Below are 27,747 nucleotides of genomic sequence, written 5' to 3'. Positions count from 1 at the left end.
TGGTGGACATCAGTGGATGGATGCACTGATTCAAGGTATAAGGAAGAGCAAGGAACCGAAATGGGAATGAGCCAACTTTACCTGGGCCTGCAAAGGTTATCATCTAGAAGTCTGAGGGCAGAGAGAGACCCCAGAAAGGTTCAGAGATATGATTAGCATAAGAAGCTGTGATAAACATGTAAGAGGAAAAAAAGAGGCACAGGCATTCAGAAGTGGGAGAACTCAAAGTCTGGCTAGGGGAACTGACACATGGTTCACTGAGGAGTGGGGCACCTGCTGTGAGTTTGGGGGCATTTCTGTGTCCTTCCCAGATTCCAGAAGATCAGTGATTAGATGGCCCTGTGGCTCACTTCTCTCTCCCCCTGACCTTAGATGCCTGCTTTTTTGGACAGGCAAAGAAAGATGGGCTGCTGCTGCCCTGCTAAACAGCATGTGACACCAATCAACAGCAGCTTTCCGGCCTCCTCTTTTCCAAGCTTGATTTCATAATCTCTCCAACATGCCTGATCATCCTCCACTGGTCCAAGAAGTGATGCATTCAAGGTCACTCCCTACCTTGGGGGCAGCACATTGGCTCCGGCTGGGTATGTTCAAGATCAGTGCTGATGACTACTTGTCATCGGTGTCCGGCCATGGTAGAGGCCTTCCGGTCACAGCCATCAGTTTAATGGGTTTTCTTTGTGTTTACCAAAAAAATTAGTCTCACTCTCTAAAGAAGTCAGAACTGCATTTTGAAGTGTTTATGAGTTGTCAGAGTAACTATAGACAATATGAAACACATTGTGGCTTTTTTTTCTTTATTTCACAAAGGCATCAGGGAAGGACTCATCTGTTTAGTAAGAAATATTTTGCTCATTAGCTGGTGACATCATTGCCCTCTGAAATTAGGAGATTTTTGTCAGCATATGGACAAAAAAGAGAAGATTCCATTCTTTTCCCAGAGGTGCAGTATAACACTGAAATAATCTCTCTGGCAGTTTCAAAATTAACTAGTTGTCGCCAGAGTTGAAGAAAGAAGAGGAAGAGGAGAATATAATTATATGATACTTTTATTTGTAGAAAGTATGTGAGAATTTGAGGTAATATTACTATCCCTCAGGGGTGAAGGCTTGTCAGCACTTAATTCATTTAAGAAACTGTTTAAAGAACTAACCATAAAACCAAAGGAACAGCAAATGGCTGCTACATTCCACAATAAAGTCTATTCTTTTTCTTAAACTCCTGAACTCTACATTATTTTAAATCACCCCCAAATAAAGTTGCTAATTTCCTTATAGGAGAAGGAAGAAAACAAGACTCCAGGAGTAATACAGCCGAGTTTGGGGAGACTGGGGTGACGGGTAAACCCACTCATCCCTATTCTTCAAGTTGCCATGGAGCAGAGAAAATGCCTTTCCTTCTCAAAGGGGCTGACGGGGATGAGAAAGATAAGTGGAGGAAAGAGAACTGTGTTCTCCCTTTACTCTGTAAATGTTTGGAAGATTTTTCTGCCTGAGATTATGTCATCCTGTCTATGTGCCAGAGAACCCCACTGTTCACATAAATTAGCTGAGTTAAGGTAACAAAGACATGGTGGGAAGCAGTCAAGAGTTCTTCAAGTCTCTCTGTTAGGAGTTGGGTAGTGTTGGGGCACCTGGGTGGCTCAGTCAGTTAAGCGTCTGCCTTTGGCTTAGGCCATGATGTCAGGGTCCTGGGATCCAGCTTGCTTCTCCCTCAGCCTCTGCTATTCCCCCTGCTTGTGTTCTCTCCAACCTCTGTCAAATAAATAAATAAAATCTTAAAAACAAAAAGAGTTGGGTAGTGTTACCCAAAGCAAAGCTATGGTGCCAAGCACACTGAAGACTAAAGCAAAACACCAAACCCACTCATTCTCAAGTGCATTCAGTTCTCACATAGCCTGTGCCATGGAAAAAGGATGATTCAGAACAGAACTGCCAAGTAGGGCAATTACATATGCGATTGAGGCTCTAGTTTCTGGACCTGATAGAAGTTTTCATCCCCAAAGCGGTAAGTCTCCTAAGGGATTGGGTGGTGTTTGCAAAGTCACATTACTTTTATGGCATCTGAAATGGACTGATTCATGGATCAAGCACGATGACTTCTTGGACAGGGCTGCCAAACAACCTTGTCTAGGCACATGATGATGAAAAAAATACAGAAAACTCATAGAACCTACATAGCAACGGAGGAAAGGTACAGACATCTGGTTCTTTCCTCCAACCAAAACTTAAGCCACAGTTAGTACAATTTTCTCTTAAACCTGGATGCTAATGGGCTAATATCACCTCCTAGAGTCATGATCTCTCACCTTTACATAATTATCCTTATGTCTGTAGAACAAATAATAAGCAAATTTATTTTGATTAAATTGCTTCAATAAGCAAGTTTACCTCCAGGGCAGCCTGGGTGGCTCAGCTGGTTAAACGGCTACCTTTGGCTCAGGTCTTTATCCCGGGGTCCTGGGATAGAGCCAGGTGCTTCTCCCTACCCCTCTGCTTCTCCCTTCTGCTCATGCTCTGTCTCTATCTCTCAAATAAATAAATAAAATCTTAAAAAAAAAAGAAAGAAAGCAAATTTACTTCCAAACTGAAGAAATCTAGGCTGAATCCTTAGAAAAGAATCATTCAGGACTATGTTGTTTGTGGTCCTCTCTTTGGCTATCAAGTCATGATGACTGCTGAAAACCAGACCACAGAATATCCTTCCCACAACAATGAACAAAATAAGCAATAGCTTCCAAAAAACAGAATTACTAAAAACTAGCAAAAATATTCCACCAAGGGCACCCAGACAAGGAAATGCATATAATCTAATATACTAAGTTTTAAAACTTCATGGTTGAGGGAGGAAACTAATTTCTGAAGACCAAGGGAAAAGGCCTCACTTTTCTAAAAGCGGTATCAGTGGGAATCTTGAGAATTATTCCATAGAATTTCAAATCTTGAAGGAAATAAACTGTGGTCTTCCTTTTATTTGTTTGTTTCTTTGTTTGTTTGTTTGACCTAGGACCAATGGAAATTGCTTCAGGAGAATAATGAGTGAAAGAATGGAAAGTCAGTAGTAAGGCTGATCCTGAGTGAAATAAAGCCTCTTAGAAATTCACCAGAATTGGAGAAATTAATTAAAAGCAGACTGACACCATACCCATCCATCCACACCAAGTTCCATGAACCGTGGTGCAGCACATTTAATACAATCTTAAGAGAGAGGAGCAGAGCCCAGGTATCCTAGTAAAGACCACATTCCCTCTCATGGGGTATCCCCAGTTCTCTGGTCATTATATCAGGCTATAGCAACAACAAACATGAATGGACAAAATAAAGCTCTCAACTGTAGCTTGAAAGAAAGGAAACAATCTCTGTCAGACAGCATGCTGAACAGGTCAAAAAACAATCCTCATTATGACAGCATGAATAGAAAATCTGATCTGAACTACCCAGGCATGATCAAGTGAAAAGAAATATATGACAACTATTCAAACAAATGTATGGCAAGGGGGAAAAAAGAGAGAAAAGGCATGGAAAAACACAAAGATCCTATTTTTTGATCCCATGTCCGCATCAAATGAAAATACAACTCAAAAAGCAGAAGAAATTCCTAACAGTTGCTTCACTCTATAAAATAATTTAATAAGAACATGAATTCAATTAACTACGACTTCAAAGACAAGATGAAAAACATTAACGATATTAATTTAAAAACTGCAGTCATAAGGAAAGAGAGGACCCAAATGATCTATTACAGAACCAATTTGTAAGTAAGAATGAACAAAGAATCAGGATATATACTCTAGCAGTCAAAATACTGATACAGAGAAGAGCTGTATTATTTAAATCCATTTCCCTATATGGTCCAAGTTTTAAGATTTGCCTGGTTGTTTTACCTAAGTGCCTTGGTGCTATCTCTGCCCGACATATATTTCTCTTTCCTCTCCTGGTGAACTCTTACTCAGTTTCAGCCACCTGCTCTGGGAAGGCTTCCCAAACTCTCCTCACTGGGCCTTGATGGATTCTGTGTGTATGCTTAACACACTAGGTAGAAACATTCCAACTAAATCCTTAACCATGCTATCCACTCGTCTCTTCTTATTAAATACAAACCCCTGTGTATAGAGACTAGCATGTAGTAGGTACTCAGTAATGCTTGCACTACAAATGAGTAAAAGAATGCTCTAGATGGCATTCTTTCACCGACACTCTGGGTCAAAAGTACAGGGCAAGAAATCCTTTTAGGAACTAATTGTGCAATGCTATTAGCATTATATCAGTAATAGTACAACAATAAGGGGATGATGGAGGGTGTGGTACGGTATATAGAGGGAGATGAATGATAAGAGAATAAAGGGTATTTCTACAGACATTATTCTGTTAAAAAAATTGAATTAGAATTTGGTTGTATTGGGTGCCTAGGTGGCTCAGTTGGTTAAGGGTCCTGGGATTGAGTCACACATCTGGCTTCCTGCTCCACGGGGAGTCTGTCTCTCCCTCTCCCACTCTCTTGTTTGTGCTCTTTCTCTGTCAAATAAATAAATAAAATCTTAAAACGAAATTTGGTTGTATTAAAATATTGCTTTCCAAATGAGTGTCATTCATTGTCTGATGACTGACTATAGTGCTAAGAGGTTTTTTTTTTAAAGATTTATTCATTTTAGAGAGAGAGAGAACAGGGGGAGGGGCAGAGGGAGACAGAGAATCCTCAAGCAGACTCCCCACTGAATATGGAGCCTGATATGGGGCTCAATTCTGGGATTCCGAGATCATGATCTCAGCCAAAATCAAGAGTTGGACACTTAACCAAATGAGCCACCCAGGTGCCCCAGGAGTCTTTATAAAATAAGTAACTGGTAACTTAAGATTCAAATGGATTCGAAACAAAATGATGGGCAGCCTATGACTTCAATAAGTTGGCTTAAGCTAGAGGTGGCCCTCGATACAGATCCTACCCTTGGACCACAGTAAAGGCCGGGATCTTTCTAACTCATCCATTATATAAGATTTGGCATTAGGGCAAATGATTCAAGGAGGAATTAACATGTGATAAATCTCATTAAACAAGTGATGGAAATCCTCTCTTACTCCAATCTCCCTGAGGTTACTTCTAAAAGCAAAATAAAAACTGGTGATGAGAATCCAAATGCCAAACCTTACCCCAGATTACATTACAAATGTATTTACTTAGATGCAATCAGCTAGCAGGGGAAATGTGGTACATCCTGTTTGGTATTCATGTATCGGGTTGGACAAATCAAATTGCCATTTTTATAAGTCAAAAGCTAAACTCCAGTTTCAATGACTCAACCTAATGAAAGAAACAACAGACCAGAATGTAACCAAAAGCTACCTTAAAATTTAAAAGTGTTAAAAATAGGTTCCCTCAGATTATATAGTACCTGGCTATTTTGTCATTATTTATTTCTGTTCATGTGGCCCTGATATGTGGCTACAGGCAGCAAACTCAACTTTCTGTAACTGTACAGACTGGCAAAAATAGAGATGTGCCTGGTTAATCTGCTGGGTACAAAGAGCCACATCCCCAGTGACCCTAGGGCCTGCCACAAGAGTGCTCTCCACCATGACAGGCACAGAAGCCCATGCCCACACACTCAGTGAGACCACCACCTCATAGCACAGCATGGCCCTAGGTAGTTTCAGCACAATTAACTGTTTATTCTTCCCAAACAGTAATCCCAAAATACAACATGATGAAAGACATCATATTGGACCCATCCGTGAACCCACTTACAGAATAATACCTTCTGAAACAGAAGATAAACTGATGATGTGTTTGGTAAAAGCATAGCTAAGTAAACATACACTAGCTGTATTCAGCTTGTTCTGACAACACAAGCCTATCTGCTGCACTACATCAGCCTTTGCTACCATGTTAATGACATGTACAAAAAAACAGCACTTTCATGGGGGGGGGTCAAGTATTTTAAGAGTAACAGTTAATGGAAAGGTAAAAGATCTAAACATAAAGTAATAGAAAGTGACATTCACTGGGTATTTACTTTGTGCCATTTAATTCTTGCAACACCTGTATGGGATAGATATTCTTGTGCCTGCTTTCCAGATAAGAAAGCAGAGGCTCAAATTGAAGAAACAACAACTTTCCCACAGATGTGGAGCTAATAGGTGGTACAGCTAGATCTGAACCTAAAGACTGCATTCAATTTAACCAGCTCCTTACCATAAGGACTCTGGGCAAAGGCAAGCACCTGGCTTTCCCAAGGGCAGAACCTCCTTCTGGGCTAACTTTGTTAACAGAGGATGATCTTTAGGCACTCTCAGCAAATATACGCCTCAAACTTTGGCTCCTGTCCCAGGGAGAAGCCTGGGGACGAGAGGGTGGTGTGGAATCAATGACAAGAAGTCCTCTAAACAATGCTTCTTGGTCAGCTTACATGCAGTTAGAACAAAATTCATCTTTCTCAAGAGACTGCAGTATGCACCTTGTTCCAATGGACTGATTTTTGTCTCCTGGACTCAGCATAAGCTGCAGGTCTAAAGAATCATTACTTTTACCCTTCTAAAGAGAATTTTAATATGTTCCTGTCATTTTTAGTTTCAAAATCACACACACACACACACACACACACACACACACACACACACAAATCACCTTTACTGAAATTAAGAGTAGTATTTCTTCCTGTACCTTCCCAAATAAAAAAGAAATTTACAGAAAGAAAATTTCCATAAAAGTCTGAGTAATCATCTGAAGGCTTCAAGTATGTGTTAAAAGACAAGAATCAATAAAAGTTATTTTTAACATAGTTACATTTTAGAGAGATTTAGAAAAGTGGTCATAGCATGGTATAAAGAATTGTTGATTATATGTCCAGGGATGCAGGGTATAAATGCCCTCTGGTAAATTATTGGTGGCCATAGTTCTCTTTCTCCTGGCCATAATACAAGTCAAATAAGCAAAGCTCTTATATTTAAGAAATAAAGAGCTGAAGCACACATCCAACCATTCCATGTTCAAGCCCAGCTAATATAACCATTAAAGCTTCAACGAGCAGAACCATCTTCTAGCCACAAATCAAAAGTCACCTTGCCAATCAGAATTCTATTAAAGCTGAAACCCTTAGTATATTAAGATTATGAAAAAAATTCTCTAGAAAAAGATTTGTGAAGAAAAACTATAAACACCATTAAAAGCAAACAGTTTAGGGGCACCTGGGTGGCTGTCAGTTGAGTGTTTGACTCTTGATTTCAGCTTAGGTCATGATCTCAGGGTCATGAGACTGTGCCCTGTGTTGGGCTCCACGCTGGGTGTGGAGTCTGCTTAAGATTCTCTCTCCCTCTGCCCCTCCCCCTACTCCCTCTCAAAATAAAATAAATAAATAGATAAACAAACAAACAAACAGTTTATCCAGAAATATAAGTTATTTTTATATGCTTGGAATCTACCTCTCTTAAATTTCCTTGTTAAAACCAATATAGGAGACAGTATAAGGAAGTCGACCATTTTCACAGAAAACCTTTCCTGTACCTATAATGCCAACTCTCATTTTGTGGTATATGTGAATCTTCACACAATTTATGTATCCAAAAAATATTCACTCAGAGTCAGCAAATATGAATATTGTGTTTTTTGTAATTGCTAGGAGTATCTATAAGTGGGAGAAAATTTTGTAAATTCATCATGCGCTATCATTAAAAAAAAGTCTTCTTATGGGGTTAGATTTCCCCAAATGAGGAAGCTAAGATATTGATTTACATTTTCTTCTAACACCTTTGAAATATAAAAATAAAACTTTTCATAAATTTTAACTTACACACCTTGTCTAGAAGCTCACCCTAGTAAAGGAAACATATTCAAAATAAACACATCAAGATAGCCAATTTAAAAAAAAATCTGGTTCAACTCATAATGCCAGACTCTAAAAAGAGCATCAATAAATGGACACTCCTTAAATGAGGACAGGACAGTTTGTTGGTGAAGGCACACACCATGTACACAACTCTGTTCTCCTGTCACATTATATATTAAGTGATTAAATCGTTAGCCTTTTCTTTGGCCATAATAGAAATCAAACCATTCACCGCAAGAACCATTTAATAAAGTAACTTTGTGGAATGCCTTCTTGGCTTTCTGCACATTATCTTTTAGGAAGTTCTAGTTTAGACCAAGGCTGTGGCCTTTCTCCTTTCAAAATATCAGACCCGAATCCTCCGGCTCTAAGTAAGGCAGGTGAAACGACTCTGAAAAGCTAGTAAAACCTGTCTGGGCAGCAAGGGACAAGTTTACAGTTTACAATTTTAGGAAGTCCCAAAAAGATGTAATGGTCTTGCCTTATGTGAACCAAAACATTTCATAATATGGGGATATTTTAGTTGAGACCTTGGAAGTCCTCAATTAAGGAAACACTTAAAATAGTATTTTGAAAGAAGTCGAAGAAGTGACCACTTGACATTGTGTCTCTGTTGCCCAAAATCTGGGACATAATTCAACCCATGGCTCTCTGTTCTTCAAACCAGTTGGTGGCAAAATATATTCAGAGCTAGAAATGAAGACTATGAAGAGATGTACAGGTGGATGTAAGGTCTTACTATACCTCAGCTCTAACATTAGAGCATTCCTTGCATAAATCCTTCCCAGCTAAGTTTCCCCAAATGTAGAAGATCAATTATAAAATGATGGCTTGCGTTACAAAATAACTCGCTTCACAAAACATTTCACCATAGTTGTTTCATCCTAGAGAGGAGCTCCAGATACAGAAACCTAATTCCAATTTTTTTCTGGAACACATTTTGTATCAAGTGAAACACACAAATGGGACCAAAATAAATGTCTACAATGGACTCTGAGAGCTCCTCCAGCACCTTATTATCCTTGTTGTTGCTTTAATTTTTCTTTAACATCCTATATTTTTAGAAATGACTTAAGCCACATCATAATTAAACAATTTACAGTTTGACATTTTTGGAAAGATGTTTCACTGAAAGCATTTTCATTAATATTTAAGAACCAAACACAGATCACCAACTGTTACCTATCAATCTTGTAGGAACATAAAAAGTATGATTTAAGAAAACTTACTCCTGGAGTAAAAAAACTAAAAAAAACCCAGGAGGATGGAGAGCATAATTTCACTAAACGTTTTTTTTAACCAGAAGGTAAACTGAACCTCAAGGCATAAAGTTGAAAGCTTAAAATGAGAATCCTTACAACCTTCCCCCTCCAGGACGCAAAGAAAAACAAAATTTATCAAAATAAAATTAAAATAAATGTTCAGATATTTAACAAGGAGTCAAGTTAAGTGCTCAATCAGAAATTTTTTTTAAAAACTCTAACACTCACAACAGAAGTTTGTTATTAATGAGAAACAGCAGAGAACACATTCTCCTCTGGCAAAAAGAAAGCTATTTTTCACTTCCCCGGTAACTATCTTTAGTACTTTACATTCTTGGAAACCAGGAATGTGAATATGGATTTACTGTGAGGCAACACACAATTATCTAATGTCAGTTATGGGGGTAGGACAGTCTATGAAATCAATGCAAATGAAATCCTAAAGCACGACAGGCATCAATATAGGCATTGAGGTCTCCTGACAAAGAGCTTGTGATCCCTGAAACTTTCATGGCCTGGACATTCCCGACTACGGCCAGTGAGCTATTTACATCTCAGTATGGAAAAGAATCAATAGAAAACTGAAAAGCCCTGGCCCTCGCACAAAAGATAATCAAAGCGCCTAACCCACAGCGGCTCGAGTAAGGACACAGTGGGAATTATCTGAAATTAATTACTCTGCTATCAGGCCAATGAAGCATAATTGAGAAGGACTATTTTGGATGGAGTTTCTTGCTGAGTCTCCATAAAAACATAGGACAGGCTCAAGTAGGGGTAAGAGGGGCGAGTGTCACATACATTAGGACTGCAATCAAGTTCAAGCCAATTTCAATGCCAACGGTGGTCAGCTATAGGAATGAACAGCTTGACTGGAAATGGGTGTGGGTTGTTTGCACAAAGCCAACTACCAAAATATGCAGAATAAATAACACCGCTTCAAAAAACTCCCATTGCTGAATGGTCTGTCTTCACCTACATCTCTCAGCAAAGAGTCACTTTGGAGCTTCTGGAAGATCGTACTGGAAATGGAGGGTGCATATGGTATTCCTGGCCCTTCATCCCACGAGAACAGGCTGAGTTTATTTTTGAGTCATTTAATGAAGAAATGGTTTGCTAAGAAACTAATAAATGTCAGTGTGTATATGACATCTCAAGTCTGTGGGAGCACATGTTGGAGTGATTTTAGCCTCTGCACTGCTGGGTAAACTCTGTTGGGGCAGGGTCTGTCTCTCCTGCTCCTTTACCTGTGTAACTTGACGATCTAGCACTAAGCCTGATATACAGCAAGCACTTAGTAGGCGTCTCCTTACTGAACAGAAATGCTCAAGGGAATGAATGTCCAACTTCTACAAAGTACCCATTTTACTCTGACCATTTATACCAAGCTAATGGTTCTGACTTACTGTCTGAAGGGGGTAATAACTAACAAACAAATACCTAATAATGCTTTCTGAGCAGCTCATTCAAAACCACTACAGTACTCAATTTATATTAACACTCTCTAAATGAGACAAACCTCTTTCCCTGCTGTCTGAGTGTGTGAGGTTTTTACGGCAGTCCTGTTTTTCTGACTGCATGGTCTTATAACCTCCCCCTTGACTCAGATGCTATTAATCAGGACAATATATCGTGAGTCTGATACTAAAGGACACACTATGGACAACTGGGTCTTTGTGTTCTCAAGTTGGGTTTGAATCACATCAGTTCTGAGTTACTGTATTTATTCTTCACAATTCTTTAGGTTCATGATTTACATTTATATTACGCTAGTCTTTAGAACTAGGGGATAAGAGACCCAAAAAGGCACATTGAAATCCATGAACACAGTTCTTTTGATTATCTCATAGTCCCAGCACAAAATGGTGGCTAGCATATGATACATTTATTATTATAAAGGGTAACATCTTAGTCTCTCACACAAAAGCAAACCAACCAGGGCTTTCAAATTAACAATCCCCTAGTGTTTTGGGTTTTTTTTTTTTTTTGTTACTATTGTTGTTTGTTTTTATAGCTGAAATGGAAATCCGATGCTTGACTCAGGAAATGAAGGACAAGAAGATAGTTGGAGGCTTATATTTACTTCTGATAAGCCATCACCTGTTGTTTAGATGCAAAGAAGGTGTAAAGACAGAGCTATGGTTGTAGGACATGAAACATGCTCTTTGAACAGCCAAGAAAGATGAGCATTTAAATACAACTTTGTCCACTAAATATTTCTTGAACATGCCATATGGGACGCCGGGGTGGCTCAGCGCTTGAGCATCTGCCTTTGGTTCAGGCGTGATTCCAGGATCTGGGATCGAGTCCCACATCGGGTTCCTTGTAGGGAGTCTCCTTCTCCCTCTGCCTGTCTCTCTGCATCTCTCTCTCTCTCTCTGTGTCTCATGAATAAATAAATAAAAATCTTTTAAAAAAAAAGAACATGCCATATGAACTAGACACTGAGTTAGATACTCACTGGAGACACAAAGATAAGATGATAAGATAGCATGCCTTTCTTGCTCAAGAGCTCATGATTCCCAAGCAGGCTAAAATGTGTACAATTAATTCTGATACTCCAGGATACCTGTCAGGTTTCATGTACAGAGCTAGTTTAACAGAGCCCAGAATAAGAAGCAATAAAATACACTTAAGGAGGCTGGAGGAAGTTTCAGAGGGGATGGCAGTTGGACTTTATCTTGAAGGACACCTAAAATTTTACCTAGAAAAATCTGGAAGCAGATTTAATGCATGAATTAAATAAGAGTGTATGAAAATACAAAATATGTTCAGTAACATAGGCGGGGTCCAATGGGGATGGAATGGAGGCTATTAGGGGCGGGGGGTGGCAGAGGAGAGCACAGATATTGATTAAACCCAGATTGCAAAGTATCTTGAGTGTGCCAAAATTTTGGAATTTATCTTACAGAACTGTAAAGACATCAGGCTGTTTGGAAACAGGAGATGCAAGAAAAAAGGTATGTTCTGGAGAGATGACTACCTGTCCACAGCATGGACAAAAGGAGACAAGAAGCTCAAGACACGGAGGTAGAGTTGCTTCCAAATTTTTTTTTTTTAAGATTTTGTTTATTTCAGAGAGAGAAAGAGAAAGAAAGAGAGAGAGAAAGAGAGAGGGAGAAAAAACACACATGTGTACATGAGCATGAGCAGGGACAGGGGGAGAGGGAGAAGGAGACTCCCTTGCTGAGGACAGATCCTGACTCAGGGCTCAATCCCAGGACTTGGGATCATGACCGGAGCCGAAGGCAGACACTTAACCAACTGAGCCACCCAGGTGCCCCTGCTTCTAGATTTTAAGGAAGAAATAACCTAACAAATAAAACAACTACATAATAAATGAAAACGGATAACTCCCTCCATTCTCATTCCATGCAGTTGGATGATGGCATCAAAAAATATCTGCTTGAAACTTTCAAATCTAATTCCCACAATCCCTGTGGAACTCCTAGAAAACACTGTTTGGTCACATTAAAGTAGCACGAAAAATAAAAGTCATCCAAATTGGAAAAGAAGTAAAATGGTCTCTGTTCACAGATGACAGAATCTCCTATGAAGAAAACCCTGAAGATTCCACCACACAAAAACTATTAGAGAGAAGAAATGAATTCAGCAAAGTTGCAGGACACAAAATCAACATGTAAAAATCAGTTCCATTTTTATACCTTAGCAATGAACAATGTGAAAAAGAAAACAATTTCACTTATAATAGCTTCAAAAATGATAAAATACTTGGAAATAAACTTAACTAAGGAGGTAAAACATGTACACTGAAAATTACAAAACCCTGCTGAAAGAAATTAAAGAAGACATAAAGAAATAAAAAGATACCTATGCACATGGATTGAAAGAACTTTATATTATTAAGATGACAGTACTATCCAAATCAACTACAGATCCACTGCAATCCCTATCAAAATCTCACAGCATCTTTTGCAGAAATAGAAAAGCCCATCTTAAAATTCACATGAAATCTACAAAGGATTTGAATGGCTAAAACAAGAAAGAAAAAGAAGAACCAAATTAGAGGCCTCACATGTCTTGATTTCAAAACTTACTACAAAGCTACATTAATCAAAACAGTGTAATACCTACAAAGGACAGACATATAAACCAATGGAATAAGAGAGCCCAGAAGTAAAACCTAGCATACATGGTCAATTAATTCTTGAAAAGGATGCCAAGACCATTCAATGAGGACAGAACAGTCTTTTCAACAAATGGTTCTGGGAAAACAGGGTATCTATCTGCTAAAGAATGAAGTTGGAAGCATATGTTATAGCATATATAAACGTAAACTTACAATGGGTCAAAGACCTAAAATTATGAGCTGAAACTATAAAACTTTTAAAAAGAGGAGAAAATCCTTATGATATCAGATTAGGCTATGATTTCTTGGATATGACACCAAAAGCACAGGGAACAAAAGCAAATGTAAATTGGACTTCAAACTTAAAGAAAAAAAAAAACCCAAAACTTCTTTGTGTCAAAAGATATTATCAAGAAAGTAAAAAGGCAACCCTAAAAATCAAAGAAACTATTTATAAATCAGGCATCTGATAAGGGGTTAATAGCCAGAATATACAAAGAACTCCTACAACTCAATAACCAAAAATAAAGCAACCCAATTCAAGAATGAACAAGGACTCGAATAGTGATTTAAGGAAGATATATATTATTAGTCATTAGAGAAATGCAAAACAAAGTCACAATGAGACACCATTTTATACCCATTAGGATGGCTCTTTAACAAAAAATGAGGAAATTACAAGTGTTGGTGAGAGTGAGTTTGACACTAAAGGACCCACTAAGGACAACTGGGTCTTTGTGTTCTCAAGTTGGGTTTGAATCACATCAGTCCTGAGTTACTGTATTTATTCTTTACAATTCTTTAGGTTCATGATTTACATTTATATTATGCTAGTCTTTAGAACCAGGGGATAAAATACCCAAAAAGGCACACTGCAATCCATGAACACAGTTCTTTTGATTATCTCATAGTCTCAGCACAAAATGGTGGCTAGCATCTGATACATTTATTAAGAGTAACATCTCAATCTCTCATACACATTCCTACATTGCTGTAAAAAATGTGCAATGATGCAGCCACACTGGAAAACAGAAGAATGGCTCCTTAAAAAAGTAAACATATAATTAACTTGTGATCTAGAAATTCTAATTCTAGATGCATACTGGAAAGAATTGAAAGCAAGACTTAAACAGATATTCATATACAAATTTTCGCAGCAGCATTGTTTACAACAGTCAAAAGATAAAAACACCCAAACGTCAATCAACATAAATGGATACACAAAATGTGGTATATCCATTTGGTAGAATATTATTCATCCTTAAAAAGGAATAAAGTTCTGACATATGCTGCAAAAATAAAATATAATGCTACAATATATATATATAATGCTACATGTAATAAGCCAGAAAAGGACAAATATTGTATGGTTCTAACGTACATAAAGGACCTAGAATAGTCAAATTTCATAGAGCTCAAAAGTGGAATGGTGGCTTCCTGAGCTTAAGGAAGGGTAGTTACTGTTTAATGGTTATGGAATTTCTGTTTTGGATGCTAAGAAAGTTCTGGAAGTGGATTTTGGTGATGATGGCACAGCAATGTGAATGTGCTTAATGCCACTGAACTGAATATTAACTGAACTTAAAAATGCTTATAAGATTAAATTTTAAGTTACATAGAATTTACCACAATTAAAAAAAAAACAGGAATGAATAGCACTATTTTGACTGCAGATAAGTCTATCAAAAGTAAAGAAAACCAAGTAACGTGTCAGAAGAAACCCTTCTTTTCAGATTCAGGTAGGAGCTTAGTTATGGAAAGAAGTCCAAAGGCAGAAGTTGGCTAAAATCTACTTTGTAGTAGGAGCAGTCAAGACGCTCAGAGACAGCAAACTTACATTGCAGTTTGACGAGCCATCGAATGTTGGGTAAGAACCGTCTGGCCAGTCGGCAGGGTCCAAGGCTGCTGACTGCCGGTGCTGGGCCTCATACTCCTTGAGCTACAACAAGAGAAAATGAAAGATTGACGCGGGAATAATGGCCAGGGCTGCCTACCAGGCAGCAGAGAGAATGCTCTGGACACCTTCTTCATGCCACTGTTGGGGACTCAGTGCCAGTCAAAGATGAGGTTCCCCAAACTGAAAGGAAGACACATGCCCTGTCCTGTAATTTTTCATCTACATCCAACTGACAGACACAACAGATTCTTCATAGTCTGTGTTCCAAAAAGAACCTTGATTTTTCCCTCAAAGGTCCTCCAGCCTCAACACTCATCTTTTCCAGGTCACTTATAAATTCAAAAACAGAAACCGTCTATAGGTTGGCCTCTCTTTGTAGAAGACACAATGTGGTATACCACAGACATTTTAGTGAAACAAAGGTGGTAGCTTGAAACTAAGAGTTCTAGACTGCTTCAAGTCACCTATTCAATATTATCGCCTAACAAACATAATGGGCTTTATTGGGAACCCTCGTGAATGACAGAAAAATAACAAGCTATCTGGAATATGTTCAGAGACATCTAAAGTTTGGTTTTAGAAACTAGGTTTCTACTCTCTGAAATAGACAAGTGAAACATTATAGGACATTGGTAAATTTAAGAGAACAGAAAATGGCAAATGTAAGAAGTTCCAGGTGTGTTCTCATAAAACATGTAGAAATTTAGCTCTGTAACATAATACAATTAAGTTGCCATTGTATTAAAATTCTATTATAAAGCAACTTTTAGATAGGAATTTAAGACACCGATTAAACCATGTTCCATAAATCAAGACACCAAAAGCCAGAAATGATATGACCTAACAGGAGATGGTATGAAGATTGTTCTCAACCATTGGAACTATGTGGAAATGGCAAAACCACCATGCTGACAATATCCCTTCAGGGAAAAGCAACTTTTCGAAGTATCACTTCTACCATAAAACTTTTTTCTGCACATAATGTATGACTGGAGACAGACTGGGGTAGGCAGACAGGACTGATTAATGTGTAAGAGCTTGGCTGCAGAACCAAGTATCAACCAGGAACCCTTGGGCAAATTACTTAACTCCTCTGTGCCTCATTTCCTCTACCTGGAAAACGGGGGTGATGATAAACTGTCTCATAGAACTATTACCAGAGTTACATAAGATAACACAACAAAACTGCTTAGCACACTGTACCCATGCAACAGATGCATTACAAGCATGGTATTACCACCAGCCTTGTGGTTTCAGATAAAAGAGAGCTCAAAGTTCACATCAACACCAGGTGTTTTAACTTTTGCTATTTGCTAATTTCATTTTAATCTTTCCAGTGCACTAGAGGCATTAACATTGTTCTAATCTTTATCGTACATTTAAGTTATGTATGAGAGGGCGGCCCCAGTGGCGCAGCAGTTTAGCACCGCCTGTAGCTGAGGGCATGGATCCTGGAGTCCCAGGATTGAATTCCACCTCAGGCTCTCTGCATGGAGCCTGCTTATCCCTCTGCCTGTGTCTCTGCCTCTCTCTCTGTGTGTCTCTATCAATAAATAAAATCTTTAAAAAATAAAAATATAAATAAATAAATAAATAAACAAATAAATAAATAAATAAATAAATAAAGTTATGTATGAGAATGCCATTTCCTTCCAAATATATTGGTTTCTGAAATGCTACATTCTCCCTGCATGGCTGAAATAGCTGCCAGCTGAAAAACAGGGTTATCATTTGTTTTCTCTGAGTCTCTAGCATACTTTTATATTCAACCTTAGGCCCAACTCCTAGCAGTCACTAAATAAGCTTCATCTTCAATGAAAACAAAATAATTTCCTAATTAGTTAATCATAACAGATTTAATATTTTTCTTCTTTTATCTGTCCATGTCCTTCATTTACTCTGGGGTCTAAGAATATGTGTGCTTCCTCAGAGAGAGATTCAAATTTGTGTTCTACCCAAATTTACTTTGTTTCTTAATTTTCTATTTTAAAAATTTTATGTTTTCAAGTTATAAAACAGGATCTCTAAAAAGAGGTTTAAGTGCATTTTACAGGGAAAAAAAAATCCAACCTAGTTATTATTTATATAATTACATTTTTATATACTACTTTGCTTCTAAAGAAGCTTTTACTTAAATATAATTTCATGGAAGAAAGACAGTTGATGATTTCATTTGATAACTTAGATCTTTTAAAGCAAATGTACAGCTTTAAAACAATGAGAGAAGTTTTAAAGTGTGTGTGTGTGTGTGTCTCAGGAAGAAATACTCTTTCCACATCCTATTTTCTCTAGTCTCATAGTTTTCTCATACTTTAAGTCTAGGACAGGATTCCTGGAGGGATGGCCATCCTTAGTAGGTTAATGCTTACTCTATTTTAAAGACCTTTGAATGAGATCCTAAAATGTTTCCCATTTATACAAGAAAAGAACATTTGTACTGTATCTAATCTAAATCCCCTCCAGCTCCAAGTTAAAATCATTTCCTTTTATTTTGTCCACAGTAGAGATTAAAACAAAATAAAACACTCTTCAGTATATCCTGAAGATATGTTGTTTAATAATCCTTCATATACTTGAAGATACTGATTAAGTTCTTTTCTGTTTCTTCTCTGAGATTAAATCCTTTCCAATTTTCACCCATGGGCCTATTTAAAAAAAAATATGACAATCATTTCATTGTTCTCCTATGGACTCTCTCCATGAGCCTCTCTAGTTGTCCAAATCTCTGTGATTAATGCACAGTAGCTGCTGTAAGGAAAACAATTTAATAATACACATAGGTTTCCAGTTCCTAATCATGTACTCTGGTATACCAGATGCTCAGACTCCGTTCACAAAACTGTTCACCAAGTGCCCAGTGACTGTGCATTTGGGCTCACATCTACACCCTGCTCTGGAGAACTATCCATGGTTGACAGTTGTTTTCCAGAGATGCCTAGACAGCTGCCTCCTCCTCCCCAATCAGCTTTAAGCTTCTTTTTCTCTGGCAGGACAACTCTACAGTTCAATTCACCTTTCAGAGCTTCCTACTTCCTATGGGATCAGCCTAAGGCTAGATTTCTCCTGAAATTGCATCTCTGTCCAGCTTTTTCCTCTGGCTCTCCTGCTCCCTTCCCTCACTTAGCAGCAGTCAAGTCAGTGACAATCATCAAGTACCTTTAAAAAAATAAAACTAAAACTAAAAAAAAACTTCAATTGACTTTATTTTGGACTTTCACACAGGTATGACCTTATGGAACTAGACATATATTTATCAGATGGATAAATATGTAATATTTAGTAATTAGATCAAGTTACATGAGTAGTCTTTTATATCCATAATTGTATTTTAGGAAATATGATTATCAAATCATGGTCATAGATCCCCCTCAATTTCCTAGAGATAGTATTTCCCATTAAAATGTCAAAGGACATATTTTTCTACAACATTGCTTCATCACGACTCAGCACCATCATACCAAAACAGTAGAGTTCTCTTTTAGCCAAAGCTTTATTTTTTTTTTATTTTTAGCCAAAGCTTTAAAACTGAGTTTATTCCCTACCCACCTATCCTCACTCATACGCCACAAAAATCACCCAGATAAATAACCTGTGGCTTTCAAGTATCTCACAGGTCTTCCAAACCTTGCAGAACTAGCCCAAGATCTAACTTACTTGCCTGAGCTTACCTGTCAAGAGCTATGTATGCTCTTAAAATTACCATTTGGAAATTGTGTTACATAGAATATCCCAATTACCTAAATCACCCTAAACAATTTTTTTTTTACTAATAAGCTTGACTTCCTTAAAGTACATGTAGTAAGTATCCATCATAAAACTATTAGAAAATGTGTGAAAGAAATGCCATTAGATTTGATGAAACTATTCAGTTAACAAAATATAAAAATCGTAAGTTATGCTGTCTTTTTTTCAAGCTGTTGTCTTTTTAAATTACACACTCAAAGAAAATACAGAGGTGTTTTGTAAAGTTCATTCCCTTCAGATGCTTTTTTTTTTTTTTGCACCTTATGGTAGTGTTTCACATATTAATTCCTTGTAGCCTTTTTCATTTTGATCTGTTTGTATCAATAACTGGGTTTTCAGGTGTGTGAATCATGGCTGTACACTTCCCAGAGGGAAAATACCCATCAATGAGATGAAATTCATATAAACAAAGCACAATGGACCAAATCATCTTTGACATCAGACAAAATTTTCCATAATACAAGGATGTATTGAGGGATACTCCCAGCTCCAAGAAGCACACAGGCAAATTTCTCTTCTGCTACTGGGTTGTCCTGTCAGGAGTAAAGTTCAGATGTTCTACCCGTGGATCTTTAAGTATCTGACTGACAGCAGGAAAACATACACCTGATGTTCTGAAGGACATTTTCAGCATGATCATTATAGGAGGTCCAAGTCTTAAGAGTGTATGTATGTGTGTGTGTACATACATACATGATTCAATAAAATCATATATATAAAATCATATATATAGGATTCAATAAAATACAGTAATCCATTAGCCTTGGAACAAATTATTCTTAATAAATGTTATAAAATACAAAGGCCTAAGTCCTTTAGAAAATTTGTTTTACCATGAAGTAGAGAAAAGAAAGACATAAATCTTAAGTATAAATGAAGTTGGAGGAAACTACAAATATTTGCAAATACATATCTTCTTTAAAAAGTGCTTCTTTTCATTAAATCTTAATTTTTATAATGTGAATAGCTGTTCATTATTTATTCATGAGAGACACAGAGAGGAGTGAAAGAGAGATGACACGGGCAGGGGGAGAAGCAGGCTCCATGCAGGGAGCCTGACATGGAACCCCATCCCAGGTCTCCAGGATCAGGCCCTGGGCTGAAGGCGGCGCTAAACCACTGAACCATCCAGGCTTTCCGAGACCACTTTGTTGAATACTGTGAAAAGGGACTTTAAATCTACCTGCTGGGGGCAGCCTGAGTGTGTGTGTGTGTGTGTGTACACACATATATATATTCAAGTAAATTTAGATCCCTGAGCTGGTCAAAAAGGGGGAAGATCCTTTCCACAGACTGTTTTCTGCTCTAAATAACATTTTTCATGAAGTGTTTTGTCTCTGGCCAAAGAAACAGCCCATCTAGGCACTAGTAGCTGAAGATGTAGGCTGCCCTGCCAAGAACAGGCCAAAAGGCTTCCCTGCCACTTCATCATCTGCCAAAGGACACCCATATTTGTGTGCAGAATCTAGTAGAGTTTAGATAATGTAATCAATTTTGTTCTTCAATCTGTGTTTCTGAATTGCCTTACAGAAAATATTCTTGATCTCTTGATGAGCTCTGTCCTAAAACTAGGCAAGGCAGCCCCACTGGGAATAGACAGATTGCACTATTAAAGCCTCCACCCAAATGCACACACGGCTGTGCCACCTTCTTGTGGAGTTAACTTCTAATTTCCTTTCTGTATGAATAATGGCTAGCTGTAAAAATGACCAACTCAGAAGGAGCTTCAAGCTAATTTTTTTTCTCCCCAACTTTGAAAATATTCCTTTCTTTTCAATTATAGGAATGTGCTACCACCTAAAACTATGTTAAGGCCACTTCTCATATTTTCTTCTGTTTCATGAAAACTGGGTTAGGTACATCACATGCAACTCTCTTCCCAAACACAAGTATAGTCAGACGACTGTAGACTTCTTTTGCATTCTGATCTTCATTTGTGCTTTTTAAAAAAGCAGTGCAGCAGCATGCATCGCTCCCCAGAAGGTAAGTACACGTCTTGCCTACCACAGTAAAACTAAATACACGTCCATGTTCCTCACATGTATTTTATAGGCATTCAGCTGGACTTCTCCCAAAATGCTATGCCATGTTCAAGAAATGGAACTGGAGAGAAAATGTATGGTGGGCTTTTCGTCTCTGCTGGCAGCTGGGCCAGGTGGCCAAAGGTGTGATGGAGCAGGGAGACCAGGTTGAGAGAGAAGGTAGATCAGCAACAAGGACAGGAGGCTGCCACCTGTCATCTGCTCCATCGCTGGCCCAGCACTACTTTGGTCCACCAGAGACACTGCGGGCCAAGATGATTTCTATTCCTTCAAGTTGACAGAGCAAGAGAAGTGGGTAGATGGGCGTCTGGAGATGGCCTTGGCCCTCAGGCCTCCAACTAAACCCAGTCCCATCTCTCACTCCCATCAAGTGCTTTATTCCTCTCAGGTTGTCTCAAGAATAAATTAAACTTTTTGCTCCTTAAACCACTGAGGTTTAGAGTCAGGTATATGAAACTAAATTGAATGTGCTTGTTGTCATGGTTTCAAGGTTTCAAATCTTTAAGATTCTATTTAATGGTAAAGTCATAACTCATTCAATGATTCCTTAGGGACTTTAGAGTTTTCACTTGTTTCTAAACCAGCCTGATTTATGACTCATCTACACAGAACCAAACCAGCTATTCTAAGTAGAAACCCAAGAATCCATCAGGCAGTTTGTTGGGCAACAACCAAGCAGAAAATCTCTTAATAATTGCTATCTCTCCATCATAAACGCTATACCAGTGCCCTAAGGGTTAATTAGGCTTCTTTTAGTAATTGATTTAACTGAGAGCAAGAAATATGACTCGCAATGATGAATACCTACTTAGAAAGAAAAGTAAGTAAAATTTTAAGGTATACCTAAAGCTTAAATTTTAAATTATTCAAAGTGTAGTCTGTGACAGCATTTTATAGAACTGATATTTACAATGGTCATACTATAAGTTTAACTTTTTTATTTGATAATTTTTTATCATTATTATATTCTTATAAATCTTTTTACAAGGATTGTGTATTTTGCAATGGCATCCAGAGAGTCATTTTCCTCATTAACGTGGTCCACAGCTCAAAAATATTTGCCGTTCATTCATTCGGTAGTCACTGAATATGGAATTTAAAACTCACAACATGGAAAGCTTATATTAAGTAAATAGAATGGAATCAGTATTTTATCTGATAACATAGGTATTCGATGACCACTAAAGTATCATCAAAATACTACTTTAAATAATATGTTCCTGGGCAGCCCCGGTGGCTCAGCAGTTTAGCGCTGCCTTCAGTCCAGGGCATGATCCTGGAGACCCAGGATCGAGACTCACGTCGGGCTCCCTGCATGGAGCCTGCTTCTCCCTCTGCCTGTGTCTCTGCCTCTCTCTCTCTCTCTCTCTTATGAATAAATAAAATCTTAAATAAACAAACAAACAAATAAAATGTTTCTATACATCTTGAGGTCCCCATTTTAGTCCACAAGAGCTGCTATAACAAATTACCATAGACCGGATGGCTTATAAACAACAGAGATTCCTCACAGTTCTGGAGGCTGGGAAGTCCAAGATCAAGGAGCTGGCAAGATTTAGTGTGTGGTGAGGACCTGCTTCTGGTTCACCGACTGCCATCTTCTCATGGTGAGTCCTCAGAGGCGGAAGGGGTGTGGGAGCTCTCTGGGGCCTCTTTTACAAGCTCACTTATTCCATTCGCGAGGGTTCCACCTTTAGAACCTAAGCATCTCCAAAGGCCTTACCTCCAAGTAACACTGCATTGGGCATTAGAATTTAATACATGGATTGGGGCAGGGGGGACACAAACGATCTATGGCGACTCTCCAAACATTTTTCCATGTAAGAGGGTCAAGTGCTCACAAATGTAAACCAAGTAACCATGCACTTACCCTTGCAAGTGCTTCTTCAATAGTGATCATCTTCTCCTTGACCATCATCATCAGCTGAATCCGTTCCTCATCGCTCATTGTGATCTCACTTGCAACATAGCCCACATCTTCTCCTAGAGATTGAAGACAAAAGACAGGAGTGAAAAAAAGGAAGATAAAACAGAATGCTAATCCTCAAAGGTCATCATTCAGGACTAGAGAAGGAGATAGTTCAGGGGCAATGTCCAGCTTCGCACGTTACCGATGAAGCAACAGGAGCAATAATGGGTTGTTTTTCAGGAAGCCAAAGATCCCATCTTATTGAGAAATAGGTTCTGAGAACATACGGATGTTACCATAGAAACAAATCCTTGAAAATGATCAGAGCCTTTGTGATGGAGGGTCTAGTGGAAGAGTTTTGGAAGAAAGCTGACAGGAAATCTGATACTTCAGACTAATTTAAAGACCCACCTAGAGCAGACAAGCATTCCAAGGCTCCTTCCGCTGATGGTCTTCTGTGTCCTTCTATTTCAAATATGAACAAGAAAAAAATCTTTTTCAGAGGAGTGGGAGGGACCCCTCTTTCAAAACACAGAACTTTAAGGTCACAGAGTCAGCAGCAGAACAAGACCTGGAGGCTGGTGAGATCCTAGATTCCTAAGAAGCTGTTTGGTGTTCCTTAGAGGATATGTGCAAATAAATAAAATGATAGGTAAGAAGCATTTAGAGTTCATTGGAAGGAAGGAAAGTTTTGGCATGCATTGGGAAGTTCTGGCATATATACATATATGCCATATTTGAAGATATATGCCATATATGCTGTGTGTGTGTGTGTGTTCACACATATATATGTTCACACACATATATATGTATATATCTGAAAGTTCTGCCATAAATAGGTATCTGAACTATGAGGGGAACTCAAATTACTATTCAAAAATGAAGACAGCTGGGGGTGCCTGGGCAACTGACTGGGGGCTCAGTCAGTTAAGTGTCCAACTCTTGGTTTTGGCTCAGGTCACCATCTCAGGGTCATGAGATCAAGCTCCGTGTCAGGCTCTGGGCTGGGCATGGAACCTGCTTAAGATTCTCTCTCTCCCTCTGTCCCTCTCCCTTTTCCTCTAAAAACAAAACAAAACTTAAGGCAACCAGAACTGCTGAGGAAAAGAGAATTCCCCTACTAGGATCCTTCAAAAATGCTTTCCAGCAGAGCAAACAGATTGCCGTTATCTGTAATATATGTGAGCCACATTCACCTGTGTGCCTTTGGTGAGCACGTAGGGAAGGATATGTCCACGGAAGTGGACTGTCATGCACAGACTGGGAATCAACCCACATTCTTGTTCCTCCTCTTTCTCCTGCCTTATCTTTCTCATACATACTTTACCAGCGTCGGTGTCACTAGGATGCTTGGCCATGGCTACGTCTGCCGTTGGTGCCGAAGGACAGCAAAAGAGTCTGGCTGCAGACTTGTAGGAACCCACTGAAGTCAGGGCCTATGCTAGAATTCATGTTCCCCTGTGTTTCCCTATCTAATTTCCATTCTATAATCAATCAGTCCAGAAATAAGACTCAGGTTTCCTTTGCCACTCATCTACTTGTCTGGGAAGAATAATAGTGTGTGCTGGGTGAGGAGACAAGCCTGCTGGTTTGATTCATTTTACTATCTGCGTCACCTCTGAGGGAGGAGGGAGCGATGGGGAGCTGGTTGGGTTTTGTAAAAAAAAAAAAAAATCCACATGAGTCAGTTAACTGTTGGCTTCTTCCCTCCATCCCTTTCTCTCTTTCTTCTTCCCTTTGTTTCTAAATAAGACTTTGTTAGGATCCAAGATTTTCTTTGAATCACAAGTGCTCTTGGCTGTGTACCAAAAGGAAAAAACTGGGAATGCTTAAGAATCATAACTTTAAACCAGGACAACTGAAATAACCCCAGTGAATGTTGCTGGGGTCCCAGCACGCACACTCTCCTTGTCCACGTTTCTCATTTCCACGTGTATGAATAACAGGAGAAGCATTCTGAACAGGATAGGACACTACAGTTTTGTGAAAGAAAACAAACAGCGTCACTGGTGAGCGACTAAAAATCTTCATCTTGTGATAACCTCATTCAGCTGGATTGGAATCGAGAAGTAGCTTTGTTGCTGTTTCCTCTCTGAATACTGGGGAAACATAAATTACATAACTAGGCCTCGAAGGGATGACATATTTACTTACTATATAAACAACAACAAAGACCCAGCCAAAAGAAGGGCAGGACTCCCTGCACAAAGCAGCCCGGGCAAATTCCCATGATGTCAGACCATTAGACAGAGTCTCCAGGGGCAACAGCCCGTAACTGTCCCTGCCACAGAAAAGCATCAAAAGTTCAGAAGATTGCAAAGGCCCCAAGTGGCGGGACAGGGGGATGAGTCCAAAACTAACAAATGCTATGACTTCCTAGACCCTTTTAGGATAGATCTTGGCGAGTAACAACCTTTCTGAGGTTGGCGTGACCGAGAAAACAAAAGATTGGGTCTTTGCCGTCAGATCTATGAAAAAGGAGGATCTGCCAACTCTCCTCATTGGGTTTTCTTTGATTAAAAAACAAAACAAAACAAAACAAAAACAAATAACACCACCGGGATGAAGTCTTAAAGTCATGATAGGAACGCCAGGAGATTCGACTGGCAGCCTTCGGCGGGATTAGTGGCTTCTCAACATGGAGAGCTAAAGGAGCCTACTGTCTGCCAGCTGTGTCACAGTACCTTTGGACGTCTGTCTCATTATTCCTTTCTGGTTCTTTCGGAAGTTCTGCCAGAAGTACTTATTTTTCTTCTTCCAATCTCCTTTTCCTTTAAAAATGAAAGGAAAAAAAAAAAAAAGAAAGGCACAAGCAATAAATTCATTAATAACAAAAGTAGCCTCTTCTTTACAATTCAAAGCTTCTAAGGATACTTTGATTTCACAAAAAAGGACAGTTTTCTTCTTTGTTTGTGAAAGACTTGGAAATAGCCTAAAAAGTCATTTAAAAGAAATGCAAATTTCCTAGCAGCCAGTAAGGGTGCAGTGGGGGTTAAGATGAGAAATAAACATCAAAAAAGGCAAAACACACAATCGTCTATTCGCTTTGATGTTGTTTGACTGCTACGTCTAATTTGGCCTCGTCTAGTCTTGCGGTGGCCTCGCCCCCTCTGGTCTTAGCCGCAATTATTCCAACGAAACCACGGATAGGATACTTTGAGAAGCGAACTTTGTTTTGTCGTTACCCCTGTGGCTGACCTCCCCTTGATTGCCTGCTGTCGTGCCAGGTTTAAAGAAGGTGACGGAATGGCTGGTGTGTCCTGGGTGTACCAGCCAGCCGACGGAGCCGGCCCATGAGCTGTTTCCCTAGGGTGTCGGGCTTGCACAGGGATGGCTTTGGCACGGGCAGGGTGCGGAGAGGGCATGCCCACCTCTCCGGCATTCGGGCTACTTGGTGAGCCACTACCTGCAGCTTACCCAGGTATGATGATAAGGAAAGCAGGCTGCTAGCCTGCTGTGACATCTCCCAAGTGAGCCCCCTTGTCTCTCCCATCACCCTCCCTCCCCCGACTGTTCAGGGGACAGTCTGTTTCACTTGTCTTCGGGTGAAAACAAGCTCACTGCCGTAGCTAGACACCTGTAGTGTCTGCTAGGGTTCTGATCATCGCTGACATCTAATGCTTTCTAAAAGGCCAAAAGAAGGGAAGAGAGGAAGTAAAATAAAAGAATCGAGTAGCCCTTTATTTAAAAGCTGCAGCAGCAGCTCTCATGTAGACGTGGCACACTCAAAGCAGCAGCTTTGTCACTGTCACCATTTGGTGTCTGGTTGCTCTGTGGCCACTGGAAAACAGGACCCAGGAGTGTAAGGCACTGTTGGGTTTGCACAGTCTAGACTGGTGGTGCCAGGCAATGCGGCACAACACAGACGCACGGAGACTCCTGTCCACGGGGCTCCCGGGCTCAAAAAGGCACCATGTGTCAAAACAAGATGCCCTCATTTAAGTGCTGACAAGCCCCGGGGCTCTGGAATAAGGCCCACCCCAGCTTCGCTGAGACTTCCTATGTACTCAGAATCTTGCAGGGGAATGTGAGGGCACCTACTGCTTTTCAGCTAAACACGGCAGCAAATAGCCATGAGAAGGGAAAGCAGAAGTAGGATTATCACTTACTCCACCTTTCTCTTGGATAATTGCAACATATTTCTTTTGCTGGAAGCTATACTCCTCACTTTCCTCTATTTTAACGTTTCTGAAATGGAGGTGCTAACTAAAAAATAAATAGTAGCGAACATTTATTGAGCACTTACCATGCCCAGGCACCTTGCTATCTAATGGCTTATCTCACTTAATACATGCAACGAACAGGATGCGTTATTGTTCCCATTTAGTGGATGAGAAAACCGAGGCTTTGGAGGCAAATGACTTGCCCAAAGCCATAACCACTGAGTTGGAATCCTGATTCAAATCCAAATCAAAACCTGGTTTGAGCACTTATGCTCCTAATCCCAAAACCTTGCCCAACTGCCAGAATCACTCTGACCTGAACAGAAAAGATGTCACTAAATCAAGAGAGGATTTTGTAATCAAGGAAACGTGAAATGTATAACACATTAATTGTGCAGTCTTTGATTCAAAAGTTCCAAATCAAAGGATTTATCCTAAGGCCATGATCAGAGAAAGGCTCAAGGATTTCTAGGATAGCATCAATTCTCTGAGAGCAAAAAATTAGAAACAAACGTCCAGCAAAAGAAGAGGCAGTTGATTAAATTGTGGCCCATACAATGTGATGGAATATTATAGACTTAAAAATTTTTACTGTAATCAATGTGGGATAATGCTCAGCACACATTCTATTGAAAAAATTTATAAAATAATATGCAGAGTATGATCCCAACTGTTTTTAAAAGAAAAGCCACATAAATACATGTGGGAAAAAAAGAGAGGAGAGGTAGATATCAAAATCTTAACAGTGTTTCTTTCTGGGTGCAAAGATTCTTTGTGGTTTTTGTCTTTTTCACAACTTATACGTTCTATAAAGCATTAAGATA

At 39.1% G+C, this 27,747-nt stretch overlaps 1 protein-coding gene across 1 annotated transcript in view; it reads right to left on the bottom strand.

Moving 5' to 3' along the window:
* Nucleotides 1-27,747, bottom strand: part of SASH1 (SAM and SH3 domain containing 1) — a 194,721-nt gene that overhangs the window by 48,053 nt on the left and 118,921 nt on the right. Inside the window, 3 exon segments of the mRNA XM_055309950.1 lie at nucleotides 15,006-15,107; nucleotides 22,722-22,834; nucleotides 25,445-25,531. Of these exon segments, the coding sequence (XP_055165925.1) occupies nucleotides 15,006-15,107; nucleotides 22,722-22,834; nucleotides 25,445-25,531 (302 nt within the window).

The sequence above is a fragment of the Nyctereutes procyonoides genome, unplaced genomic scaffold, assembly GCF_905146905.1.
Source record: "Nyctereutes procyonoides isolate TBG_1078 unplaced genomic scaffold, NYPRO_anot_genome, whole genome shotgun sequence".
In the NCBI taxonomy this organism is placed as follows: Eukaryota; Metazoa; Chordata; class Mammalia; order Carnivora; family Canidae; genus Nyctereutes; species Nyctereutes procyonoides.
Note: the sequence above shows the minus strand (reverse complement) of the source record. Positions and strands in the feature narration are given on the sequence as shown.